Here is a 27965-nt window from a genome sequence, read left to right on the forward strand (position 1 = left end):
GCTATGAGCTAAAGTTGCATGAATTACAGTACATCACAAACTCGGGAATTCTGTTAAAATTAGTGCCTATAGCACGACCCTAGCTTCCATAGGCTTTGTTTTACATTAACAGGGTGTTAGCTATGTTCTGAAGTTGGGAGTTGACTGTGTGACTCTCCTTCTCTGCATCACAGCTTCTCTCTCTCTCTCTCTCTCTCTAATTGCAAGTATAAATGATTCATTTTTTGAATATGGTTTCTCAACCAAAAAAAGAAAGGAAAAAAAAAAAGAAAGAAAGCGATTTCTAGTGTTTCATTCTTTTGGTTCTGCCCCCACATATTTCATGTTGGTTTATAAAGACATCACTGTTAAGTATGTACAGCCTATCTTTTGGGCACATGAATTGAAGAATACCATGCATATAGCTCACTTAACCAAGAGAGAACAAGAGAAGGCTCGTCACGCTCACTAAATCTTGCAGTCAACCGATTTAGTGAACGGAAGTTGTTAATGATCTGTTTCTGCTTTGCCAACAAAAAATGATAAATCACATTGTAAAGCAGCAGACCGACGGCGAAAGAAGCTAACTTGAGATGAAGAACGCGTGGTTCTCAGGCAAATTGAGAGCTATGCCAGAAGCCAGAAGTTTTTGTGGGTTTTTGTGTTGAGAAGGTAACCTCCATTTTGTCCCTTCTTCTGTACTCCAACACAAGTGCAGTTGCTGTTATCAATCAAATACTCTGCTGTGTCTATTGGCTTTATCCCTCGTGACGATGCTCCATGCAGCCTATATCTGTTAGAATACGTACAATGCATAAAGTGAAATTTGTATGGCACTCCCAACCAGCACGGATGGAGCAAAGGTTGGCAACCACGTCGGGCCCCAAAATTTTCGGACATGGGTATGATTGTGCAAATGTCAAAAAACTACTTCTCATATGTAATGCTTATAAATGATTTAAGGGTTACTAGCTTCTGAGTTTAGCTATGTATGAAATGTCTTGTGTAATTAATGTGTTCGCCTCCGGCCACCGGATCGGTCCTTATGGCGCTTTCAGGAAACTATAATCAACAATAAGGTATGAAATCTTTTTGTTTTAATTTCCGGGGAAGATCCTTAAATGCATGCACAGATCAGAAACGAAAGTAGAGCAAATGCAAGAGAAGTTTCTGGAAAAACTTACCCTAAAAGTACTGTAGAAAGGCTCTTTCGTTGTCCTATAATCAGAATATCGATCCCAAGAACCTTGCTTTGATCTAGAATAATGGTTGCTTTGTCTTTGCCTTCCACCACCGCCTTCTTCTCAATCCGAACGTGGATTTTTGGCTTGCAAATCTTGCATGCATTTTTCATTTCTTCAAGAAATTCCATGTCCCCTCTTCTAAAGCTTTCTTCTACGGATGTGGTGGCACTGGCACCGGCACTGGTGCTGGCAGGGCCTGAATTCATGAGGCCAGGTTTCTTAAGGAACATGGTGAGCGTGTTTCGCCACCAATTAGGGTTTTCGACATGGAAAAGGATCAATTCGTCATTGTCAAAAACTGCTTTAGAAAGAGCATATTGGAGTGCACCTGCTGACTCTTGGGTTGGATCTGCCACCACCATTATTTTCCGTCCTGGCGGTGCACTTTTTCCACCACCTAGCATGACCCACGTATATCGGCACTACCATCAACCGCTACCAATTCCGGTTGCTGCTGCCGCCACCACATCAACAACGTTTGCACAACTCTACAAATTGCAAAACCCTTTTGGCATATTACTGCTTCTTGTTTATGTTTATTATTAGGATAGGCTGTTATACTCGTCCTTGAGACTCGGTCATATGACACCAAAGCTCTTCAAGGAAACACTATGAAATTTTATCTGTAATTCATAACCTGAGTTGTATTTTCTTTTCTTGGCATGAGCATTTCAATTTAACTTGCTTGCTGTGCATGAAAACAGAAAAACTTTTAACTTTTAGATTTATACGTAGATGGTCATGCACGGAATAAAAACAAACATGCATGCAATCTTGCATAATAATAACTCGGTGAATTACTGAATTTGCTGAATACAACTAGAACAATCTTTAGTTTTCATCGATTTTCACCACAATATACACCGTACTGTAAACGAAAATATAAACTCTATTCTAAAAGATTTTGCTAACCTACAAAAACAATTTGAGGAAAAAAATTAACTGATTAATAAGAGACAAATCACAAAAAGGAAAAAGGTAAAAACAGGGACACAGAGAACATGCCTTTTATATATTAGAAAATTACATAGTAGCACATGACCAAAGATGTAAATACAGAAAACTTACTTTCAAAAAGATTTATACAAATAAGAACATCAGTTCATGTCCAAAAGTCAAATGATATAAGTTTGACTCCCAATTTTAATAAAAAATGACCAAAATGCTCAGTTTGATGAAATATTTACGCATATGCTACTGACCCAATAACAACACCCTAAAACGAGAACCCTCAGGTACTCTCTCATCGTGCAGTAGCTTTGGGAGATTTCACATTCATAGAGAAGAAGACAGAGGCTTTCGTCGTTGCTTCACGCTCAGGTACTCTCTCTCTCTCTCTCAATGTCACAATTCAAAACCTAATTGATTGGTCCCTCTCGGGAATTCGGTTCCAATTTCGTTTCGTAATAGTCCAACTTTCTCGAATTTTAGAAGATTTCAATTTGATTACTTTGGAATATGTTGGAGGATTTTGGTTTGGAATTGGGGGTTCTGTATTTAATTTTGTTTGGATCCAGTCACACTGTTTATTTGTTTCTGGGTTTTGAATTTCGAAGGTAAATTCAAGATCTGAAGGGCTGATTGTGCAGGAATTGAGCAATTTCTCAAAATGCAGTTGCAATTATTAGTTGTGTTTTGCGTTATGATATCGCATAATGAAGTGGAACTTACTTTGGATGTAGCTTTAAAAGAGAAAAATGCTTTCTGAATTGATTCCCACCCCCCCTCCCGGTGCATATGCTACAAGTTCCATGAAGTTTGGAGTATAGGATAATCCTATTAGGATTGCTGTATATTGTTATTCGGTATAAGGTTAGCTGATCGGATGATCTTGTAGGAATGGTGTTTGTGTGCTTTGGATGATGAGAATATTAGGAATTTTCTATTTTGTGTTTGGGATGATTGTTGTATTGGGATCCTCACTTACCTATAGTTCTGTTCAATTTGGATTGTGATTTGAATAGGTATTCTTGATTAGTATAACAACTGCCCTCTATTATAGGTCCCCCACTGGTGTTCTATGTTGGATTCTAGCTAAACTAGCTACCTCATCTTCTTGCCTCCATTGTAAAGGTTTTAATGGATCAGAAATACTTAAGGGTCTTAACCAATACTTCAAATAGGTCATGGCTACGTTGGTTGAAGAAGTTGAAGAATGTGCTTGTTGGCAGTTCAACATGACTGAACATAAAATCTTTTGCATATATAGATATCTTTTTAGCAGCCTTGCTCCAAGCTCGGTGGATGTGGTAAGCACAATTGTTCATCATCCCAAATGTATTCCCCATAAAGATGAAAAACTTCTGAATTGTTTTAGATCTAACTCCTCAAGCTGCCAAATAACTGGTTCCTCACCAACCTCAAGTCAAAACGTTCGTCACGTGTCAACTCTCGTGATCATTGTACCACTTAAGATCAAGCGTCAAGCTCTTGAGTGAAATTCATCGTTGGAGATAGAATCAAAGGATTACCAAAGATTGTAACCCGCACTTAAATTAATAAAATTATTATTTTGTACACATGTCTGCATTTGGTTTGTTTTCAGATTTTCGTGTTTACAGCTTTATAGATTAATTTGTCTAGTTTTAACTATTCTTGTTTCTATGGCAACCACTGAAAGAGCATTTCCAGCCATGAACATCATTAAGAATAAACTTAGAAGCAAGATGGAAGATGAGTTTCTTGATGATTGTATGGTCCTTCACATTGAGAAAGAGTATGTTGAATCTATTGACAATGAATCGGTAATTAAAGAGTTCGAAACTTCACGGATTCATAAAGTTAGATTTAGTTGGTTTATGCTATTGTTGAGTTTGTTCTTTACTTTTGTATATGCATTTGGGGGGAAAGGTTCATTTCGTACCCCCCCCCCCCCCCCCCCCCCCCCTCCCTTTCCTGATTAAATGTATTTTTTATTTTTCAATTAATAAAATTCTCTCACACGGTCGAAATTCTGCACTATAATTTTTTTATAGTTAATTTGATTAAAGTCTAAAAGCTAGATCGTCTGCATCAATTTTTCTTGTCAATTACAGTCCAATGACTTAGCTGCCACAGATTTATTTCTTTTTCCATCTTGCTGACTCAACTTTCATTAATTTTTCTTTTTTACATGACTAATTGAATGTCTTTGCACATAAAAGGCAAGAATTAATAGGATTAAAATTAGCAATCTGATTAGTAATTTAATATCATATTTGATGTATATCTTCTGGAAATTATTCTATGCACCGACGGTGTAAATGACCCAACACTTATAAGATGATCTCAACCCTTGATATTTATAATTAATATTTTTATTAATAACCTAAAAGTGTATTTGATATACCCCGTATATCTTCCTTAAACTATATTGATCCCACATAAAATTATGAAATTGATATGACATTGAATACCATATTTAATGTTAATCATTCCTAAAATTATTCTAATTTAAAAGATGTCTTCTATAAGTTAGGAATCTTTCTAAAGCAATTTTTTGATAATGTTGGTTCTTCTTGAACACCAAAGCTCCTATGGTTATAGCTCTTGTATGTAATGTCAAGTTTTTTGTGAACGTGATTCTTCTTCTTTAACATTAAGCTTTCTATGGTTAAAGTATTTTCTTGTCAGCCCTATATAATTGTGATAGTTTTGATATATAGATTAATTCTTGGCAGAGATAAACTCAAAACCATCTTGTATACTCGTAATACATAACTTATTTCTTAATAGATTGATAGATGATGATATATATTACATAGACAATGAACCCTAACCACTTATAATTAATTTAAACCACAAAGCAAAGGACATAAATATTGGATCGCAAAGCAAAACATGGATCCTGATTCCTAGCTAGCTGAACCAATTCAAATCAGTTAGTTTTTAACACCGCAATAGGCTTTGATGGGTGTCTTTGCCTTCTTGGCCTCTTCTGTGGTGTAAAATCTTATGAAGCCACGACTGTCGAACTGGTTGTAGAGGAGTGGGTGGCTGTCGTCTACTAGCTCTTTGGGTACTTGGAATACTCCATTGTTAAACGTAAACATTCCCAGTGAGTATCGAGTCTTGTCCCCGCCGTGCTTCACTCGATGGTGGCAAGCTTTCACTCTGTCATTGCTCCATACCTATTACCAAATCAATTACATTAATATATGACTATTTAAATTATTTTAATCAAAACTTTAAAAAATAGTTTAATGTATTAGCTAGTGACAAAAAACCTACGTATACGGTCGTTTACCTAGCTTGAAAATTAAAATTTTGATTAATTTAAAGCTAGAGGCCAGATATATGTTGTAGTAGGCATAATTATTTGCTTCGTTGTTTTGCAGAGAGCAGCCGATTGACGGAACCTTCTTTGTTCTCACTCACTATAGGGACAACAAATTATTTGTTTTTGTCTTCCATGTCGGAATATATGTATGGTATAGTAGTATACGAATAACTAGGATACTTGTTATAACTTAGAGAGCTCTAATTTGGAAATTAATGGAATAGGATTTTAAGTACCTGAAGTCCATCACCAGCCATGAAGAGGAACTGAGAAGGTGCAGACTCGACACTAATCCAATCACCATCCTTAGTCTGAACCTCAAGGCCACCGACATCATGCTGAACAACAATGGTGGTGAAGTTCTTGTCTGTGTGGCTCGGAAACCTTATGACTGTGTCGCTCTCTTCTGGTGTCCTGTACTTGAGAAAACGAAGAAGATGACTGTTTGAACTCGCCAACGATTCATATTGCTCTTGGGGTACCCCAAAGCTTTCGAACATCATTTTTTCCACTGTGTTTTCCAAGTCCCCGAGCAACTTGGCAAACAGATCTGTGATTTCACTGCAAGCAAAAATAAGCAACACATACGATCGATCATTAATTTGAACAAAGTAAAGTTAATTGATTGATATCAAGTAAAAGAACGTACACGGTACACATACATGACACATATATATTATAACTAATGAGATCCCTGAACATAAGTAGCAAGGTATACGTTACCAGAATTTGGTCTTTCCATTAGGCCACATGAGGTCCCTGAACTTTTGAGTTTCTTGTGGGGATGTGACGTTGTCAATGGCCATGCCTTCATAGAGCGGCATGAGCGGGTTTGGTCCGATATAGCCACGGTAAGGCTCCTCGCTGGTGTTCTTGACTTTGTTTTCAAGGGGAACTTCGAACAAATCCCTGGATTGGCCAAAGATATTGTCCATGAGCTGTGGGGAAACTTGTTGGTACAGAGCCACAAAGCAACCGTATTCTTCGAGTGCATAGCGGACTTGTTTGCAGGTGGAAGCCCAGGAGCTTGAGCCAGGCTTCAAGTCTTGGAGGGAGAAATTGATGTTGGGAAGCTCTTTGGGAAGTGTCATGGAACCCATTACGAGCTAGCTAGCTAGTAGGATATTTGTTGCTAGAGAGACTGGAATGGAATGGAATGGATGTGCAAACTGTGTGTTGTGCTTCCCTTTTTATAGTGATCGACTCTGGCTGGCATGGCCGACATCAGCTGTGGGTCACAGGAAAAGGGAAACGGCAAGAAAAAGTTAAGGCCTAAACGTTTCTTTAATTCCCTAAATAATAATTGATTATTCGTTAATATACTCTGTTGGTCACTTGGTCTTCGGTCACAGGGGTCTTCATAGTTTTGTGAGAAATAAGACCAATTGGTCCATGGCATTAATAAAAGGGGAAATGATCATTTACTTAATTTTAGCTTAAAAATTGCCCACTTACCTAAAAACTCTAAGAGATTATTTCCCTAATACCCAATTAAGTATTTGTTTATTTATTTTTGGGACAATTTTGCCATCTCCTTTGTCACTTAGTGAGAGAAGTCATCAGAGACCTTGCCGGACTCTGGTGACCAGTGGCCGGCCGGGGACTCAGGTGGCGGACTCTAGAGACCGGTCACAGGAATCCGGCAACCGATGACCGAAATCCGGCGACCGGTCACCGGAATTCAGAATCCGGCTACCAGACTGGTGACCAGATTCCGGCATCTGAATTTATTGCCCCTAATAATACCCAGTAACCATATTATTGCCCCCCAATAATCATATTATTGCCCTCAAGTGAATTGCATAAACACTCAAAACCAAAATGATTACACTACAGACACAACTGATTCACTTTTTTTTTCTTTTTTTCCTTCCCCATTATCGGAGCTCACAGTATACCAAAAAAAAAAAAAAAGTGCTATGGGCACCCACCGGAGTGTGAGGCCGGTGCAGGAGTGGTCGGGGCGTTGTTGTGTAAGGGGAGTGGAGTCGAATCAGGCTGGGATCGGTGTTGGATCAGCAGACCGTGTGGGTCTGGTGCAAGGCCTGGTTCCTCAATTGACATGGTTGTTCGGGTCGAGGAGATCACGGTGGCTAGCTGGAATGGGAAGATCGAGTTGGTAGTTGGGTTTGGATTGTTGTCTCGCTGTACTCATCGGCGGAATGGCTTGGAGGTGCAAGTTCGAGGGTTGCCAGGCGACGTCGTATCTGTGGCGGCCTGGATCGCATCGGATCGGACTGATCCGATCTAGACTGGGTTTCACAGATCCAAGCTGGGGATCGATTTGCTTGGAGGAGGCGGCGCTTTTATTTGGCGTGGCGGGGATGGTGGAATGACAGCGTTGTCGGATTCAGTCTCCGGTGAGAGAAGAAATCGGTGAGGGGGGAGGAGAGAGAGAGAGAATAGATCGAAGAGAGAGAGAGAGAGAGAGAGAGAGAGAGAGAGAGAGAGAGAGAGATGAGTGTAATTTATTAATTAAAATGAGGGCAATACTATCAATAGATGTTAGATTGGGTAAATAGGGTTAAAAAACTTTTAATGGAGTAAGTGATCAATTCTTAAGCTGAAATTGAGTAAGTGGTCACAGTCCCTTAATAAAATTGATTGAGGATGGTGAGGCTGGTGTACTACTAAACCAAACCAGGAGCCGGAGTTTCTTGGTTGGTGTGCTTTTTTTTATTTTATTTTACTTTTTTCTGGCAACGGTGTGCTTCTTTTTGAAGTTTTTGAAGCAAAGGGTTTTATAATGAATGCTTTTTTGACACAAAAATCACATGGCATCATTTCTACCTCATCATCAGAATCAAGACCCACTAATTAGAAGCATCCATTGTATGCCAATGCTTTACGTAAAAAAATGGTTTCTCATTTATCCATGTCAGCCCTTCTAGAAGCCGCGTCTATTTTTTATTCTGAAAGAGAATTAAATCTTTGCCAAATCCCGGGTGGTTCTCATCGGCTTCACCAAATTTTCCGGGCATGCTTCCATGTTAAATTTTAAATATAACGTAACTTTTGAGATTGAACAGGCTTCTAGATGTAAGCTTGTAGCCACTAGGCGGTGGACGGTTTGGAAAGAAAAGAAAAACATATTATATATTGTTCCACGTCGCACAGCACCAAAATCATTGTCATGCATACACAATGAACCGCGCCACCGTGGTGAGTGAGATCAAGGCAGCACTAATTGTTATACTCAGAATTTCCGGAAGGGTCTTTGCCCAAAAGCACCAAAATGAGCCCAATTTTTCCCACTTACCCCAGCAACAGATTTTTGTTCTCACATACACAATTTCACACTAAATGACAATTTTGCCCTCAATTCAATTAAACAATTACTTCAACTGCCTCTCTCTCTCTCTCTCTCTCTCTCTCTCTCTCTCTCTCTCTCTCTCTCTCTCTCTCTCTCTCTCTCTCTCTCCAGAAGACGACGACAACTCAAAACCGACACCTCCGAGCCCGAGTTGCTCCACGACGGAGTCTCCAATGCCGGAGGGTACCAGAATGGCCGGAAATTACTGCATAACCTGGAGGCCATTGTCGAGTTGCTCCCGGCCTCGTCAACGACGCTCTCGGCCTCTGCTCCAATCGTTTTGCAGAATCACTAGCTGCTCCGATCGTTCTGCAGAACCATCAGTCGTCTTTGCTGCTCCGATAGGGCTCGTCGAAGACACAGAACCACCAGCCGCCATCTTTTTGTAGAACCAGATCCGGCGAGGACCCGATCCGGCACGACGCTCTCGGCCTCTGCTCGGATCGTTTTGCAGAATCACTAGCTGCTCTGATCGTTCTGCAGAACCATCAGTCGTCTTTGCTGCTCCGATAGGGCTCGTCGACGACATAGAACCACCAACCGCCATCTTTTTGCAGAACCCGATCCGGCGAGGACTCGATCCGGCGGAGTATCAACACCTCGATCTCTCTCCTCTCTTTGTCACCGCCGTGGTCGCCGGCATTCAAGGTTTGTTTTCCGACGGCACAGACATCATCCACGACCCCAGCCTCGCCGAAAGTAGTCGGGTCTGCAACCGGAAAGAAGGGAGAAGAGGATTTGGGTGCCCAGATCATTTTCTGGGTGCCCAAATAACGATTTTTTTTTCTTAAGTAATGGGGCAGAATGGAAGGGAAAAAAAATTGAATGTCTATTGGGGGCAATAGATGTCTATTGGAGGGCAATAGACGTTTTGAATTCATATAATCTCTTCAATTTTTTCTTTAATCAAAGTTTTATTTGTCTAATTTTAGAAATATTAGTTCTAATTCCGGCGACTGAAAGTCCTATGGGGAGGCAATAGACGTCTATTGAGGGGCAATATATGGCTGATAGTTGTCTATTGGGGGGCAATAGACGTCTATTGGGGGACAATACATGGCTGATAGTCATCTATTGGGAGGGCAATACATGGTTAATAGACGTCTATTGGGGGGCAATACATGGTTGATAGACGTCTATTGGCCTTTTATTGGGGGGCAATAGACGTCTATTGGGGGGCAATACATGGCTGATAGTCGTCTATTGGGGGCAATAGACGTCTATTAGGGGGCAATAGACGTCTATTGGGGGCAAAAAAACTTTCCGGTGGGTGGTAGCCGGTGATCGGAATCGGGCGGCCGGTGACCGGATTCCTGCGAAAATTGGCCGGACTCCGGCGAAGTTGGCCGGAATCCTGCGGCCGGTGACCGGAATCCGGCTGCCGGTGATCGGACTCTGGCGAAGTCCCCTATGGTTTCTCTCTCTTCCATTCTCTCTCTCTCTCTCTCTCTCTCTCTCTCTCTCTCTCTAAGTAACAAAGGTGAGGGTAAAATGGTATTAAAAAAATAATAAAAACAAAAAAAAAATCTTAATGGGATATTAGGGAAGAACTTCTTAGAGTGTTTTGGGTAAGAGGGAATTAAAAAAACTTAGTGGGGTAAGTGAGAAAAAAATCTCTAAAAATGGTGTAAATGGACAAAATCCCTTTCCGGAAATATTGTTCGGGTTTTCACCCAATTCTCTGTTGGAATTTAATTAGAATATTTTAAAATACCTGCTATTTTTAAAAGGTTTTTGTCCATTTACCCTATTTTTAGAGATTTTTTTCCCACTTACCCCATTAAGTTTTTTTAATTCCCTCTTACCCAAAACACTCTAAGGAGGTCTTCCCTAATACCCCATTCAGATTTTTTTTTAAAAATTTTTTTTAATACCATTTTACCCTCACCCCTTTCTTAATGAGGGAGAAAGAGAGAGAATGAGAGACTTCGCCGGAGCCCGATCATTGGCCGCCGGAGTCGGGTCACCGGCCGCACGGAATCCGGTCACCGGTAGTCGGATTCTGGTCATCGGCTACCGCTCACCGAAATTTGCTGAAAATCTCACCGGAAAGTTTTTTTGCCCCTAATAGACATCTATCACCCCCTAATAGATGGGCAATAGAGGTCTATTGCCCCCCAATAGACGTCTATTGCCCCAATAGTCAATTGACTCCTAATAGACGTCTATTACCCCCCAATAGGCCTCATCAAAAAGCCCGCGGATCAAGTGGGCCGATGGAGGCCCGCCGGCCCTGAGGGCTTTTAGCCCGGCCCGGCCCGTCAAAAAACCCGCAAAAGCCCGCCTTGGTGGGCCGAGGGCCGGCCCGCGAAAAGCCAGCAAAAACCCGGCCCGGCCCGCTAGGCCCGGCCCGTAAAAGCCCGTAAAATATTTTATATATATATATATATGTGTGTGTAGATATGTGTGTGTGTGTGTGTTTATAAATATATATATATACACACACACTCACACATAGATATATATTTGTGTGTGTGTTTATATATATATATATGTGTGTGTGTGTGTGTGTGTGTTATATATATATAGAAAAGATATATATGCATTACCGCATAATAAATATATATATATATATATATATTATATGTGTGTGTGTTTATATATATATAATTATATATATAGATATATATATATATATATGTGTGTGTGTGTGTGTGTGTGTGTGTTTATATATATATATATATATATATCAGATCCTATCCAGAGCGGAGCTCCGCTTTGAAATTAACGTGTGAAGTTCGAGTTTTGGGTCACTTTTCGGTTGCATATCCACATCTCGACCGTTCAGTTTTTAGGTACTAGTGTATAGATCATCTCTGCAAATTTTCAGCCAAATTGATGATCGTTAAGGTATCTGACTCGCTTAAACCAATGGAGGGACTAAATCTGTCAACCTGAACCGTACTAGCTTTAAGGCAGTTATCAATGCCTTAACGATCATCATTTTGGCTGAAAATTTGCAGAGACGATCTATACACTAGTACCTAAAAACTGAACGATCGAGATGTGAATATGCGACCGAAAAGTGACCCAAAACTTGAACTTCACACGTTAATTTTCAAAGCGGAGCTCCGCTCTGGATAGAATCTGTATATATATATATGTGTGTGTGTGTGTGTGTGTGTGTGTGTGTTTATATATATATATATATATAGATATATATATATATGTGTGTGTGTGTTTATATATATATATGTGTGTGTGTGTTTATATATATATATATATATATATATATATATAAAATATATATATGTGTGTGTGTGTGTGTGTGTGTGTGTGTGGAAGTTCTTATATTTCTATTATTCTATATAGAATATGTGCATATATATATATTCTACATATCGGTTGACCAATTCGATCGGATTCGAAAATATGGTGAAATTGGCTAAATTTTGTACCACACTCATAATTTATTGTAATAAACTCATCCAACGGTCGGTTTTTCCATTTTCTTTGAATTGATATGGGTTGCTCTTTGGAGTATATGATATATAAATATAGGTTTATAATAGTAACTAAGTTTGACCTAGTTGATCGAATTCGAAACGATAACCAAATTGGCTGGATTTTCTACAACCACCATAAAACATTACAATCTCTCAATCGAGCGGTTGGTTTCTCTGAATTCATTTTCCACTTCATGATTGCTTTAGAATGAACCTAAACAATTTAAATACAATGAATATGTCATACAACTTTAGGAGGAAAATTGGTATAGACCAATGTGTTTGTAATTTAAATTAATTTTTTTATCTTATGTCCACGCACATCCATTGATGGAATATATACAAACGTGATGTGAAAAAATAAGCACGTTTCGAGGTTATCACGGCATCGGTCAACCAATAAAACATATAAGTGTCTACAGTTGACTAATCCGATCGGATTCGAAAATATGGTGAAATTGGCTAAATTTTTACCACACTCATAATTTATTGTAATAAACTCATCCAACGGTTGGTTTTTTCATTTTCTTTGAATTGATAGGGGTTGCTCTTTGGAGTGTATGATATATAAATATAAGTTTATAAGAGTAACTAAGTTTGACCTAGTTGATCGAATTCGAAACGAGAACCAAATTGGCTGGATTTTCTAAAACCACCATAAAACATTACAATCTCTTTATCGAGCGGTTGGTTTCTCCGAATTCATTTTCCACTTCATGGTTGTTTTAGAATGAACCTAAACAATTTAAATACAATGAATATGTCATACAACTTTAGGAGGAAAATTGGTATAGACTAATGTGTTTGTAATTAAAATTAATTTTTTTTATCTTATGTCCACGCACATCCATTGATGGAATATATACAAACGTGATGTGAAAAAATAAGCACGTTTCGAGGTTGTCACGGCATTAGTCAACCAATAAAACATATAAGTGTCTACGGTTGACTAATCCGATCGGATTCGAAAATATGGTGAAATTGGCTAAATTTTTTACCACACTCATAATTTATTGTAATAAACTCATCCAACGGTCGGTTTTTTCATTTTCTTTGAATTGATAGGGGTTGCTCTTTGGAGTGTATGATATATAAATATAAGTTTATAAGAGTAACTAGGTTTGACCTAGTTGATCGAATTCGAAACGAGAACCAAATTGGCTGGATTTTCTAAAACCACCATAAAACATTACAATCTCTTTATCGAGCGGTTGGTTTCTCCGAATTCATTTTCCACTTCATGGTTGTTTTAGAATGAACCTAAACAATTTAAATACAATGAATATGTCATACAACTTTAGGAGGAAAATTGGTATAGACTAATGTGTTTGTAATTAAAATTAATTTTTTTTATCTTATGTCCACGCACATCCATTGATGGAATATATACAAACATGATGTGAAAAAATAAACACGTTTCGAGGTTGTCACGGCATCGGTCAACCAATAAAACATATAAGTGTCTACGGTTGACTAATCCGATCGGATTCGAAAATATGGTGAAATTGGCTAAATTTTTTACCACACTCATAATTTATTGTAATAAACTCATCCAACGGTCGGTTTTTTCATTTTCTTTGAATTGATAGGGGTTGCTCTTTGGAGTGTATGATATATAAATATAAGTTTATAAGAGTAACTAAGTTTGACCTAGTTGATCGAATTCGAAACGAGAACCAAATTGGCTGGATTTTCTAAAACCACCATAAAACATTACAATCTCTTCATCGAGCGGTTGGTTTCTCCAAATTCATTTTCCACTTCATGGTTGCTTTAGAATGAACCTAAACAATTTAAATGCAATGTATAAGTCATATAACTTTAGGAATAAAATTGGTATAGACTAATGTGTTTGTAATTAAAATTAATTTTTTTTTATCTTATGTCCACGCACATCTATCAATGGAATATATACAAACGTGATGTGAAAAAATAAGCACGTTTCGCGGTTGCCACGCCATCGGTCAACCAATAAAACATATAAGAGACTACAGTTGACCAATCTGATCGGATTCGAAAATATGGTGAAATTGGCTAAATTTTTTTACCACACTCATAATTTATTGTAATAAACTCATCCAACGGTCGGTTTTTTCATTTTCTTTGAATTGATAGGGGTTGCTCTTTGGAGTGTATGATGTATAAATATAGATTTATAAAAAATTAGTGTCTTTAAAAATCTATTTATCAATAAATTAGTATCTATATATAAATATAGATTTTTTTGGGTACAATATAGTTATATAGATATGTTATCTTTGGTTGTATTTGATCATTATCCATTGAATTTCCAAAGCTTGATTAAAAAAAAAATTACTTGTGTCTTTAAATATTTATTTATAAATAAAGCCCGCAAGGCCCGGCCCAAAAAAGCCCGCAAGGCCAAGCCAGGCCCGGCCCGAAAAAGCCCGCAAGGCCCGCTTTATATGGACGGGCTTGGATCCTTTGATTTTTAATAAAGCTCGGCCCGGCCCGGCCCGCAATTATTTAAAAATATAGCAAGGCCCGGCCCGGCCCGGCCCAAGCCCGCTATGAATGGGCCGGGCCGGGCCGGCCCCTACCCCCCAATAGACGACTATCAGCCATGTATTGCCCTCCAATAGACGTCTATTGCCCCCCAATAGAATTTTCGATAGTCGGAATGAGAACTAATCTCCCTAAATTTAGACAAATAAACTTTTATTAAAGAAAAAAAATGAGGTGATTTCAACAATTCAAAACATATATTGCCCCCCAATAGAACTTTCGGTCGCCGAAATGGGAACTAATCTCCATGGATTTAGACAAATAAAACTTTGATTAAAGGAAAAAAAGAAGAGATTACATCAATTCAAAACGTTTATTGCCCTCCAATAAACGTCTATTGCCCCACAATAGACATTTAACAGACCTCTATTGCTCCCCAATAGCCCTTTGTTGTCCCCACTCCCCACCAGTAGACCTTTAACGGAGCACTAACAACGGAAATCAAATTTAAATCGGGACTCAACCACAAACACACACATCCGAAGTTGAAAACTGAACTAACCCTTGTTGGCAGCCTATTGCTCACTTTACCGGACAATTAAAATAATTGCGTAGGTGAAATTGTGAAAGCCGAGCCAGCCAACCAGAAGGCTGCTTCATTAAATATCTCGCCAAATAAAATTCTAGTCAACAGTCGGACTCTTCTTCAGTCTTCTCCTTCTTCTACTTCTTCTCCCTCAAGTCTACATCCCACATTCTCACATTTCTCAAATTCAAACTTCCCACACACAGAGATCGAAACCTGAGATTCGATCCAAAATGTTTACCCATATGGTAGATGCACTACTAGAAAACTTGTCTTTTACGACGCGCAAATTACGGCGTGCATAAATTGTGCGCCGTAAAATATTGTCATTTACGGCGTGTTTTTTTGTGTGCCGTAAAAGACTTCAATTTCTGGTCTTTTACAGCGTGCTTTGCATGTACGCCGTAAATGTCATGTTATATTTACGACATGCTTTTTTTGTGTGCCGTAAAAGACTTAATTTTCTGGTCTTTTACGGCGCGTTTTTCATGTGTGCCGTAAATGGTGTTTCTAAAGTCATTAACGACTTGCTTCACCTTGCGCTGTAAATGACTAGCAAAAATTTAAGAATCCCACTCAGTCAGTTTAGCTAAATTCTAATTTCCCACCAAACCTTCTACTTGACATTTGAAAAGATAAAAACTAACGCAAACCCAGATCTCTCATTCATCCCTCATCTTGTTTCCTCTTCTTCTCTTCATCCTCGCTCGATCCCATCCCATCGATATAAAGGCTGAAGCCAATAATCCGGTCATTAGGTGAGTGAATATGTCTCTCCCAAATTCAATTGGGGCTTGTTTCTGATTTTTTTTAATTCCATTCAGATCTGAGGAAGAACCACTAGAGCGAAGAAGAAGAGGGCCAGACCTACACAAACCCCTTATCTTCTTCGTCTCTCTTTCACTTTCGGGGGTTTCACTTTCTTCTCCAAATCCCTGTCTCTCTTCTCTGCTCTGCGCGGCACTTCGAGGCTTCCACCGCTGGATGTGTATGCATCCATCGCCTTTCTCTCCGTCCTCTCTCAGGTACTCCGGCCGCTCTCTCTTTCTCCCTCTTTCTCTGTATCTATCGCTGTTTGTATTTACCTGATCTACTTTTTCAATCAAAAGCTCCAAAATTGGTGGTTTTTTGGGATTTCGGGGGTTTTGGTTTAATTGTGTGGTATTTGTTTGGGTTTTAGGTGTTGAAGTAGTTTTTGCAGTAGAGAAAGCTGCGGTGGAGATCTTACAGTCATATCAAGCTTGCCGTCCAGGATTCGGCAACTTCTGTCCGCCGACGGTGCTCTCGGGCCGTCTATCAAACTCGACTCCTAGCAGGTGAGTTCCTTCTCTTTTGCTTTCGGTTTGGTTTGATGAAATACACAGACTTCATTCAATCACAAATTTCACATATGCATCCTTTCTGTTTCTGCGTTTGATTGAGCCAAAAAAATATAAAGAGGAAAAAGAAAAAAAGAAAGAGCCTTTCTTTTTCTTTCTGTGTATAGAGAAAAATAAACATGGTGCTCTCACGGCTTCGACACCCTGTGATCTCACGCGCCCCTACTCTTTTCTGAGCACTCCTTCTCTCCTTGTCCACCAGATCACTCACTCGGTATGGTTCTCGATTCCATTTGCTCATTTGATCAACTTTAAAGGAAGGGTCTTTGATTCCGTCACTGATTTTTGTGTTCTGGGTTAGTGGATATTTGATTGAATTGAACTTGGGATGATGAGAATTTTGGGTTTTGGGGTGTTGGGTATTGGCGGGTGTGTGTTAGAGTGGCTTTAGTTTTGTCAAGCTTGGTTCTTTGAGCTAAGAGAGCATGGTTTGGGATTGTGTATTGAGAATTGTTATGTGGGAGTTTTTTGTTTGGGAGTTTAGTAAAATGTATGTTCACTGTTAATGATATGGTAATGGGTTTTGGTGATCTTGTGATGTGATTTCTGTTCTTGCTTGATGATGTAGAAGTTCCAATATGCAGAACTTGACTGTGGGAGGTGATACTACTGTATTAGGGTATGTAGTTGTTGACTTTCACTTCTGAAATTGAGTTCTAGTTACTTTGTTACCATGATAATTGTTCATACTGCTTTTAGTTTTTATTTGAGGAATAGTGGTTTATCCTTTTCCAACTAGAGGAGGGTTATTTTGATTATCGTTGTCTCCACTACCATATTGGGAGTGTCGGGGTCGCATGTTAGCATCATTAATTAAAACTTTAAATCCTAGAATCAACAATGGCATCATAGATCCTTCCTGATTCGTCTAAACATATGCTATTTTTCACTGTGTTTCTCGTACACCCAAGTAATACTTATTCAAGATAGGTCTAGTTGGGTTGGGTTATAGCTTGCTTCCATATATAGTACTTTTATCCCCTGTGTTTGTGTGTGCTGACATTTTACTAACAATGAAGTGGATCAGGCCTGCATCTTTGTCCATGCCCACTAGAGTCTGGTATAAATTTTCATACCTCAAGGTGTTTGAAATGTATATTAGTAGATAGTAGTTATGTATCCATGTGTAACAATGTGCTGATGCTGTTATAATTTTCAGCCTTGGACGGGTGTCAAGCATTACTCAATTGCCGGTATGGCTTTACCATTTAGTTACATATCTTTTTTATTATAAACTTAAGGCTTTGGCTTTACCATTTTAACCATGTTGATTGTTATTTCAGATCCTTTGTATGTTGTCCTTGATATGCCTGCTTTGTCTCCTACAATGGTAAGCCTGAGCAGGGAATAGTTTTACTTAACATCTTAATTAGCAATTTAATGTCTCTCACGTTTATTACTAACGTACCATTTTACTTGGTAGAGTCAAGGTAACATTGCTAAATGGAGGAAGAAAGAAGGACATAATGTTAGTCATGCAAAACTTTCATAAACTGAGATTCTAGGTTTCATGTGAGCTGATATATATATGATCTTCTTCTTTTAAGTTTTTAACTTAAAGTTGATTCTTTTTTGAGCAATGCTAGTAAACTTATCTTCAATGTCTATGGGGGATTTCTTCTTGTTATAGGAACTGGTGATCAATTTCGTAGTAGTACTTGTTAAGGTATGTTGCGAATTTCCCTTCTCTCATTATTTCATTGATACTTGAAGCTTGATGATACATTTGTGATTTGTATAGCTCAGTAGTTTACTGGGATTTGTATAGCTCAGTAGTTTGGATGATTTTTATAAGGCAGGTTATCTAAGATAATAGCTTTTTATGTATCAAGGTTGTCCTCTTGTTAGGATGATTTTGCTGTGTGATGAACACTTGCATGTCAATGTGAATACCACATTGAATGTTGATTTTGTGTTGCAGGTAATCACAAAAAGTTGTACAGCAACTCAAATAAGCAGCTCGGACACAAGAAGATGGTTCAAATAAGTCTGTCTTTCAATTGGTGTAGTAGCTGCTTATCTTGTAGAGTGGATGAGAGAATGAATGTAAAGTAGTGGTGTAGGTTTGGTTTTGCTTGCGATGGATTTTTCTTTGGTTGTAAGCAAATTTTATTTGATGTGCAATAAATATATAATTTAAATGAGGTTTATTTAATAACAAAAATATGGAAATTATGACCTTTCAGATATATTTTTTTTTTTTAATTTCTTAAACATCATTTACGGCGTGCATGAAATGTGTGCCGTAAATGTAATCCTCTTTTATGGCACATATTGTGACTCATTTACGGCGCATTTTATGTGAGTCGTAAATAGTAATTGTCATTTACGGCATACCCATTTACGGCCTGCATTTGTGGGCTGTAAAATGTCATTTACGGCGTGCATTGTGGGCCGTAAAAGACCTTTTTTCTGGTAGTGATGACATTCTTCTCCAAATCGAACTAGTCCTCGTCGTCGTCGTCACCTTCCTCTTCATCCACAGTGTTCCCCAGAAAGTCCTCACCGACCTCAGCCTCCGCCTCCGCCTCAAAAGAAAATCTAGCATCCAATCCAAGCGCCACTTCGTCCTTGACCACATACCTCCATCCACTCCAACTCCTCCCAATCCCCATTGTCAGCGATCGTCGCATGAAAAGGTTGCTGAGGAAACGCGAGAGAGAGAGAGAGAGAGAGAGAGAGAGAGAGAGAGAGAGAGAGAGAGAGAGAGAGAGAGAGAGAGAGAGAGAGAGAGAGAGAGAGAGAGAGAGTTCAGATCATGGAGAGAGGAGAGAGACATTGAGGCAGATGTAATTAATTAATTAAGTGAAGAGCATAACTGTCATTTTCTTTAAACAGGATAAGTGGGAATAAAAATTTGTTGCTGGGGTAAGTGGGATAATTTTGGTCAATTTTGGTGCTTTTGGTCAAGGACCCATTTTTAAAACCTCATTTGAACCGTTATTTGCATATAGTAATAGTCATTAATTCTTTTTGTGTCATTAACTCTCCTTGATTATGATTATTACAAAGATTTCATCGGTTTGGATTATTCATTTGGTTAACTCTACAATTATATTAGGGTTCATTCCTTATTTGATACCTTTGGTTTTGATTTTTCCTAATCAATGTCATTATATTCATTTCTGTTACATAAGTTACAAAGCTTAATTGCTATTGTCAAATTGTTATTGCATTAATCATCCTTGCCCTATATAATCTCTAGCTTTCCAAATCAAAATAGACAACAAGAAATTCAATCTCCTTTGTTTCCTTTCCGAGCTCAAAGTACTCATGTGTTTCCTTTAATTTATCTATTCCATCAAAAGAAAGTTTCAAGCTGTTCGATACGATCCGAGTATTGTGAATGTACACCTACAAGGATCGAGGTTGTTGTACCTTGAAGGGTAGGGCACCACAAACCTGCTACACCGAGACATTGTCTCCGAGGGGCGATATCTACTCTTAAGGGCAGTGTTTACACGCCTCAACCTTAAACTCTTTTCTAGTAATGTGTCATTCGGAAGCCTATAAATCCAAGAGATAAGTTCTATAATCCTTGTTATTTAATCTATTATGACAATAATATTATGATTATTATTTGTTACTAATATATTGTATTTTTGAGATCTTGTAGGAGGTGAAATCTGGTGACGGTAGTAGCATCCATCGACCAAATTTTCCAACATTCTCCTCGTTTTCAATTTTCCCTCACCTTTTCAACTGTCAGGGAAGTAATCACTTTGTTTATATGCAAAGCCGCCCAGCATAGTCCATTGTGTAGAACCTCACCCGCAGTGGACGTCACAGTAACCCCTAAAATTGCGTTCCCAAATTATTCGTTCGGCAATGGTGGCTTCAGTCTCTCCCTCATCCCTGCCGTAACCAAAAAGTAGCCTCCTGATTAGGGTTTAGATCGAAATGCATGCTACGTATTGCGACTGGCCAAATATGTGTCATGATTGCCTGGAGGGACGAAATGTTGTTAGTGGCCATCTCAGCATGCATTGGGCTTTGCTTTGAGTTGTGCAACTTTTTCTTTGGGAAAATGAAATAATCATATTCTTAAAGAATCAGAAAATAGCATTGGAGTAAGATGCTTATTATTGTTGCCAATGAATATCTCGTTGTTGGAAAAGGGTATATGAACTAGGAGATCAACTAGGCCATATCAAGAAACTGGCCGGGGCTGAAAGTGGGAGGAGGTTGAGAAATTTTAAATCGGAGCCAGAACAAGAGATTTCAGACCATGTGTTAAAGAAATGCCAGAAAGACATACCATGCATCCACAACTGAGTGGTTTATGTTGCACTGAAGATGCCATCAACTAGCTCAGTTACTTGCACACTGCAAGCAATGGTTTCGAAATGCCTTGGTCATTCACAATCCCCATCATGGGGAAGAGGCTATTGACCATGTCTTCAGTAGTGTAAATAGGGCCGAGGACGTCGGCCACTCTTACACCATGAACAACTGCATGGACAAATTACTTGGCTCCTCAGCCATAACAACTGATGAAAACACAAGTGGTGTTATCTTCATTTTCCATCGCTGCTAAGCGGTTGGCAATTGGCTTTTAGGTGTTGAACCAGGTTGCCGCTTTGTTCTTTCTCTGCTGGTTTATTGAAAAGAAGCGCCGTTTCAATGTAATCGAGTTTGATGAGTTACAGATCGCATGGAGTCAACTCAATTCTGTGAGCTAACTCATCATTAGTTGTGACTTGTTGGTCGGACGGTGGTCATGGAAATTGTTAGCTGAGCTTAGAGGAAGTGAGAGAGAGAGAGAGAGAGAGAGAGACAGAGAGAGAGAGAATGAGATTTTTTTACTAACCAACTTTGGGAAAAATGTCTTAAACTGTTACAGTAGGTGGTGAGCTATTTATATACATTTCCAGTTTGTAGGAGAACATGCCACGTGTAGCACAGCTGGACAACATTACGAGTTAAGCATGCAGATAACTAATTAACCTTAATTAACTCTAATTAAGCTAATAAAGCTAAGAAATAACTAGAAACTAATGGAGATGACTGTTGGGAGGATGCTAACATCAAGCTGGAACAGAGATAAACATGTTGCGGAGAATAGAGGCCCTTAGTGAACAAATCAGCCAACTGCTCGTGAGATGTAACAAACTGTAATCGAATAGTACCAGCCTTGACTTGTTCTCTAGTGAAATGAACATCAACCTCAATGTGTTTAAGCTTGGAGTGATAAACTGGATTGGTAGCAAGGGCTAAGGCAGAGATATTATCACAATGAAGCGTGGGAACACTATCTAACCATAAATGAAGATCCTCGAACAAATGTTGCAACCAAAGTAGTTCAGAAGATGTGTCTGCCATGCTTATGTATTCTGCTTCTGTGGAAGACCTTGAAACAACAGTTTGTTTCTTACTACACCATGAGATAGGAGACTAATTAAGAAGGATGACAAAGCCTGTAGTGGATTTTTTGTCATTGGGATCACCGACCCAATCTGCATCATAGAAAGCATGAAGATGAAACTTAGGATTTGAAGAATCACCCTTCCTGAGATAAATGCCATGATCAACAATGCCTTTGATATATCTGAGGATTCTTTTTACAGCATGAAGATGAGAGTTTGTGGGAGAATGAAGAAATTGACACTATAAGCAATATCAGGCCTTCTAAATGTAAGGTATTGCAAGCAGCCAACAAGACTTTGAAAATGAGGGATATCAGATGCACTTAAAGGAGTGCCACCATCTTTGTATTACTTGACACCAGACTGACAAGGAGTTAAGTGAGTATGACAATCATCAAGACCTGCTTTGTGTATGAGTTCATTTGCATACTTTTGCTGAGAGACAAATAAGCCACCATCCTTGTACTCAATTTCCAACCCCAGAAAACAATGCAGATCACCAAGGTCTTTCAGATCAAACTCTAAATTGAAGGTTTTGCTTAATCTCTGAGATAATTACTTCACTATTACCTGTTATACTAATATCATCAACATAGAGTAGAAGATATACCATGGAGCTGCCAGTGATTTTAACAAAAAGGGATGGATCAGCATAAGAGCAAACAAAACCTAGAGAAGGCAGAAATTGAGTGAAACGTTCATTCCAGGCTCTTGGAGCTTGCTTGAGACCATAAAGTGATTTGTGAAGTTTACAGACATGATGAGGATAAGCTGCATCTTCAAAACCACTAAGCCGAACCATATAGACTTCTTCGTTGAGAATGCCATGAAGAAAGGCATTTTTGACATCCATTTGGTGAAGTTTCCAGCCTAAGTAGGCAGCTAAACTAAGTACAAGTCTCACAGTAGTGTGCCTCACAACAGGTGAGAAGGTTTCATCATAGTCTACTCCATACTCTTGTGAGAATCCCCTAGCAACTAGCCTGGCTATATGCCTAGCCACTGAACCATCAACATTCTTTTTTATCTTAAAAATCCATTTGCAAGAGACTAAATTCTTATCAGAGGGTAATGAGACAAGACTCCAAGTCTGCTACTTCATAAGAGCATCATACTCTTCTTTCATGGCATTCTTCCAGATAGGATTTGTAAGAGCAATTTTATAATTGTGTGGTTCGACAGTAGATAGATCAGTAGACTTGTCTTGAAGCACAGAAAGAAAACATTTCTTCTTCAGTATTCCTCTTTTGCTTCTTGTGAGCATTGTGTGATCATTAACTGTTGTGTTAGTAAGTCCTTGAACTGGATGCAGGATGTTAGTTTATGAAACTTGAGCTGTTGTTCTAGTGTGATCACAATCTAAAACGACTGAGATGGTACCATTTCTTGGGTGAGTGTCAAGTGTGACAGTCCCAGAGGCTTCTCCAAAGTTAATGACAGTATGATGATCATGACTAAAAGGGGAATGCAAAGTCTGAACAGATGATGGTAGATTATGTGAAGAATGATTTGATGAACTAGGTGATACAGACTGTACTAATGGAGCAGATATAGAATCAACAGGTACATTATGTGTAGTCTCAGGTAATGGAGTATCATTATTTGCAGAAGAATTCTCAGTAGCAAAAGATACCTGAGTTGTTGTGATGATGTTTTGGACAAGTGTAGGTTGGTGCTGATGATGAAGAGACTGAGTAAGTGTTGAGCATGAGCTGATTGAAGGTGTTGATGAAGTAGATTGGCCTGTATGTTGAGATCTTGGCTGCATATGGAAAATTATTTTCTTCAAAGAACACATGTCTGGAGATGATGCACTTCTTGCTAGTTGGATTGTAACAAATATAGCCTTTGTAACCTGCTGCAAATCTAATAAAAATGCATTTTACTGTCTTGGGTTGAAGCTTGTTGTTGTTATGAGAACTCAACAGTAGATAGCATGCACATCCAAAGACTCTGAGTATTTCTAGAGAGGGAGTACTCTTGTATAACTGTTCAAAGGGAGACTTCATCTTCAAGGCTGGGGTTGGCATTCTGTTGATGACATAGGTAGCAATTGCAAACGCGTGATACCAAAAAATAGAAGGTAAATGAGAAGCTTGAAGTAAAGTAACAGCAGTCTCTTTAATATGTCTGTTCTCGTGTACGCGAATATTGCAGGAGTGCCAATGATTTGTTCAAGTGTTACTTTATCTCTGTGGATTTTACGTTTCTTTTGTTTTTATTTTTAAACCTTATCAGTGGTTCTGTTAATTAACAGTTCTTCAATAGACTAGACTCATTCACTGTGAGGACTTACTAGTAGTTGTAAACCTTTCTGAAGGTGCTTTTACTTTGTCAGTCTTGGTATGCAGTGAACTAATAATTTACAGTTTAGTAATCGACTAGCCTTTTCCTCTTCTATGTAGGTTCCGATACAAGTTAACAAGTATATGGCACACATGAGAGTTATTGATCACTACAAATACCACTACTTCAAATGGCTTATTGTTTACTGAACTAGATCGGTAAATTTTGAATGTGTTGGATGCAATTCTTATGTATTGTATCGAAGGAAGAATTTCTGAGATTAAGTACGTATAGTATAGTACATTTAGTTGGGTTACCCAAAACCAATTGGATGGATATACTATCTATCTTATCTGATGCTGATCAGATGATAGGAAAATTCTAGTGTATGTTAATGTATGACATACACTAACTTTTTTGAATATTTTAAGCCATTGGATATAATTAAAATGTGGAATAAATCTAACGATCTAGAATATTTGATTGTGGTAACCTGCTCATCCGTTAACCTGTATAATCTTTTTTATTTTTAACTAAATTCTCAATATCATAGTACTAATAAACTTTGAGCGACTTTCAGAAAACCCTGAATTGAATAGGAGAAGACAGAGGGAGGAGGAAGTGCGCTGAGAAAAGCCGTTCAGTTTTTGTTCTGCAACAAATTTACGTATTTGCTTGGGAAAAACCCTAAATTGGCCGTCAGAAATCATCCAATCGGAGCCTCCTCACGAGCCTACGCGGTGGTCACAGTCGGGACGGAGCTAGTCTCCGCCATACTGGATGTTTCCCTCCAGAAAGCTCAGAGTTGGGACAACGGCGTCTCCTCCAAGTTCGCCACCACTCCTTTCAAAGACATTTTTCAAGGTCGTCCCTTTTGTCTTTCTTCTCCATTAACTTTCTTTACATGTAATTCTCATCATTTTGGGTACTCAATTTTGGTGAATTTTGTGTTTTCAGGACAAGAAAGTCATCAACTTTGGCCTCCCTGTAAGTTGCTCTCTCTCTCTCTCTACTCTACTCTACTCTACTCTAGTGTAATGGTTTATGTTTTTCGTGAGGTTTAGTGAGAAAATGAAATATTAGATGAACATGAATGAGAAACATTGAATCGGTAAGTGTTTTAAGTTAGCAAGGGATTTATATAAATGGGTATTGTTATTTGTGTATGTCAGGGTGCGTATACGGACTTTTGTTTCCAGCAGCATGTGCCTAGTTACAAGAACAACATTGATAAGTTTAAGGCTATATAAGGGGATTGATTATGTGATTTGTGTAGCGGTTAATGATCCGTTTGTTTTGAATAGATGGGCAGATACTTCAAGCTAAAGATTCCGTAAGTGAATATTTAACTGTCGTTCCATCTCTTCTGATTTGCAGAGATAAATATGTTTTCTCAATTTGCAATCCTATGCTTCTTTTGTACTAATATGAATTCCCTTATACTCTTTATTCACTGTTTATTTTAGTTGGAAAAGTAGTTAAGTTGATGTCTGTATTATTTACTGTACAAGTGTAGCCACTATTGGATCATTCAATTTCAAACTCGTATTTTGCATTGTAGTGAGAATTATATTACGAGGAAGACTTGAGATTGAATGAGTTCTAGAGGATTAGCTTTCCTCTATGTGTACTTTTTTATAAGGATTAAATTCAGTTTACCCCCCCCTGAGGTTTGGGGGTAATTTCATGTTAGTCCCTGTCCTTTCAATTTAATCAGTTTACCCCCCAAACTTGTCAATTCTTCTCAACTGTGTCCATTCCATCCAATTTGGACGTTTAATCTGATTTTTTAGGGCTAAAATGGTCATTTCGAGACAAAAAAAAAACTATTAAAAAAAAAGAGTTTTTTTTTTTTTTTTTTTTAAATATTTTTTTCTTCTGTTTTTTTTTTATTTATTTTTTTTATTTTGTCTTCAACCTATATACCACAAGTTATAATAGGTTTATAAGAACAAAAAGATACTCTAGGTGGTTGAAAGCCGCTCGCTGATCTACGATATTTGTGATATATCTCTGATAAAATGAAGAATTTTAAGAGATATCCTCAATAAAGTGAAGAAATATCTGTAAAAAACGATTTTACACTTTATTTATAAATATCTGTAAAAAATGATTTTACACAGATATTTCTTCACGATTTTACACTTTATCTGTAAATATCTGTAAAAAATAATTTTACACAAACATTTCTTCATTTTATTGGGGATATATCCTAAAATTCTTCTCTTTATCGGAGATATATCATAAATATCGTAAATCAGCGAGAGACTTTCAACCACCTAGAGTATTTTTTTTTTTTTTTTTTAAAAACCTATCATAACTTGTGGTGTATTGGTTGAAGACAAAATTTATATATATAAAAAATTTTTTAATGAAAAATAAAATAAAAAAAGAAAAAAAGAAAAAAAATTCCTTTTTTTTATAGTTTTTTTTGTCTTGAAATGAAAATTTAAAATGAAAAAAAAAATAATAATAAAAGAAAAAACAGAAATTAAAAAAAAAAATAAAAAATAAAAAAATTCATTTTTTTTTTGTCTTGAAATGACAATTTTAGCCCTCAAAAGTCAGACTTAACGGTCCAAATTGGACGGAATAATAGAAATTGGACACGGTTGATTGAAATTGGAAAGCTTGGGGGGTAAACTGATTAAATTGAAAGAACAGGGACTAACATGAAATTACCCCCAAACCTTAGGGGGGTAATCTGAATTTAATCCTTTTTATAATTAATTTTTTTTTTTTAAATTTGTGTTAAGTACTTAGGAAATAAGGTAACTCGTTCATAATGAGCAATTCAAAGTGTAGCAATAGTGTGATTCAATTTTTCCTTCCATACAAAGTTCCAAAATCTTATTTTGCACATTCTAAAAAAAAAAAGGTATTTTGCAGGGTATTGAATTATATTACCGGTCACTCTTGAAGGTAACTTGAGTCCTAAAGTTATTAGCTTTTGCGTGTTCATAGTTTCAGTTCATGTTTCAAATTTTGTTCGTCACTGTAAAGTAAATTAAGGAAATAACATAACTTGTACATGACGCACAACTCTTCCAAAGTGTAGCAATGGTGCGATTCAATTTTTCCTATGATGCATGAGTTAATTTGTTGTTTCCGTTTAAACTAGAGCAGCATCGTTTGACTTCGTTGAATCTTTCGTTAATAGATTGAGTTCTATGGGGACTTTCATGGGAGCTTCCACAAAAGCTTGGAGTTGGATAAAGATCTCTCTGTTGCTTTGCTTGGACCCCGCTCTCAGAGGTAAAATCACTTGTCCGGTTCGGTTGTTGTTAGAACTTGGTTGCATTAGATGGTCTTGGAATCGTTCTATCCATAATTTATTGAAAAATTCCCTCCTTATCCTCTTTTCCCTACTATTAATGGGATAGAGCCACCCTCGGTCAGTTTTATTGTAGTCTATTTGTGATTTACTATATCCAGAAGTTTGTCAGTCTTGAAGACATTGTTGCTCTCTTTCTGCAGATGGTTGGCATATGTAGTTGACCCCTTCTAAATGATAAGGAAGCCCCATCAGCCATCAAGGTCTCTGGTGGAGATGTCATTTTGGGACAGATCTAGAGAGACAGTTTACATGAATGCTTATGAGACATGTCATCTGTTTACATCATTAGTAACTTGAACATCTTG

At 38.0% G+C, this 27965-nt stretch overlaps 2 protein-coding genes, 1 long non-coding RNA gene and 1 pseudogene across 3 annotated transcripts; 2 read left to right on the plus strand and 2 right to left on the minus strand.

The window, feature by feature from the left end:
• Positions 1-200: 200 nt before the first annotated feature.
• LOC112200766 lies at positions 201-1731 on the minus strand. Its single transcript, XM_024341782.2, has 2 exons — positions 1164-1731; positions 201-772 (listed from the first exon to the last, which is right to left on the minus strand). Exons 1-2 carry the CDS (start codon positions 1625-1627, stop codon positions 607-609), a joined length of 630 nt encoding a protein of 209 aa, XP_024197550.1. The 5' UTR covers positions 1628-1731; the 3' UTR covers positions 201-606.
• Positions 1732-2409: 678 nt separating this feature from the next.
• LOC112195802 lies at positions 2410-3742 on the plus strand. Its single transcript, XR_002934769.2, has 2 exons — positions 2410-2543; positions 3226-3742. It is a non-coding gene; the product is annotated as an uncharacterized LOC112195802 (long non-coding RNA).
• Positions 3743-4919: 1177 nt separating this feature from the next.
• LOC112195801 (deoxypodophyllotoxin synthase) lies at positions 4920-6637 on the minus strand. The gene is made up of 3 exons (XM_024336002.2): positions 6205-6637; positions 5718-6042; positions 4920-5332 (listed from the first exon to the last, which is right to left on the minus strand). The coding sequence occupies exons 1-3, from the start codon at positions 6579-6581 to the stop codon at positions 5084-5086; spliced, it is 951 nt and encodes a 316-aa protein (XP_024191770.1). The 5' UTR covers positions 6582-6637; the 3' UTR covers positions 4920-5083.
• An 18135-nt stretch (positions 6638-24772) lies between these two features.
• On the plus strand, positions 24773-27896 carry LOC121052781 (annotated as a pseudogene).
• The last annotated feature ends 69 nt before the right edge of the window (positions 27897-27965 follow it).

This window comes from Rosa chinensis, chromosome 4, assembly GCF_002994745.2.
Source record: "Rosa chinensis cultivar Old Blush chromosome 4, RchiOBHm-V2, whole genome shotgun sequence".
Lineage (NCBI taxonomy): Eukaryota > Viridiplantae > Streptophyta > Magnoliopsida > Rosales > Rosaceae > Rosa > Rosa chinensis.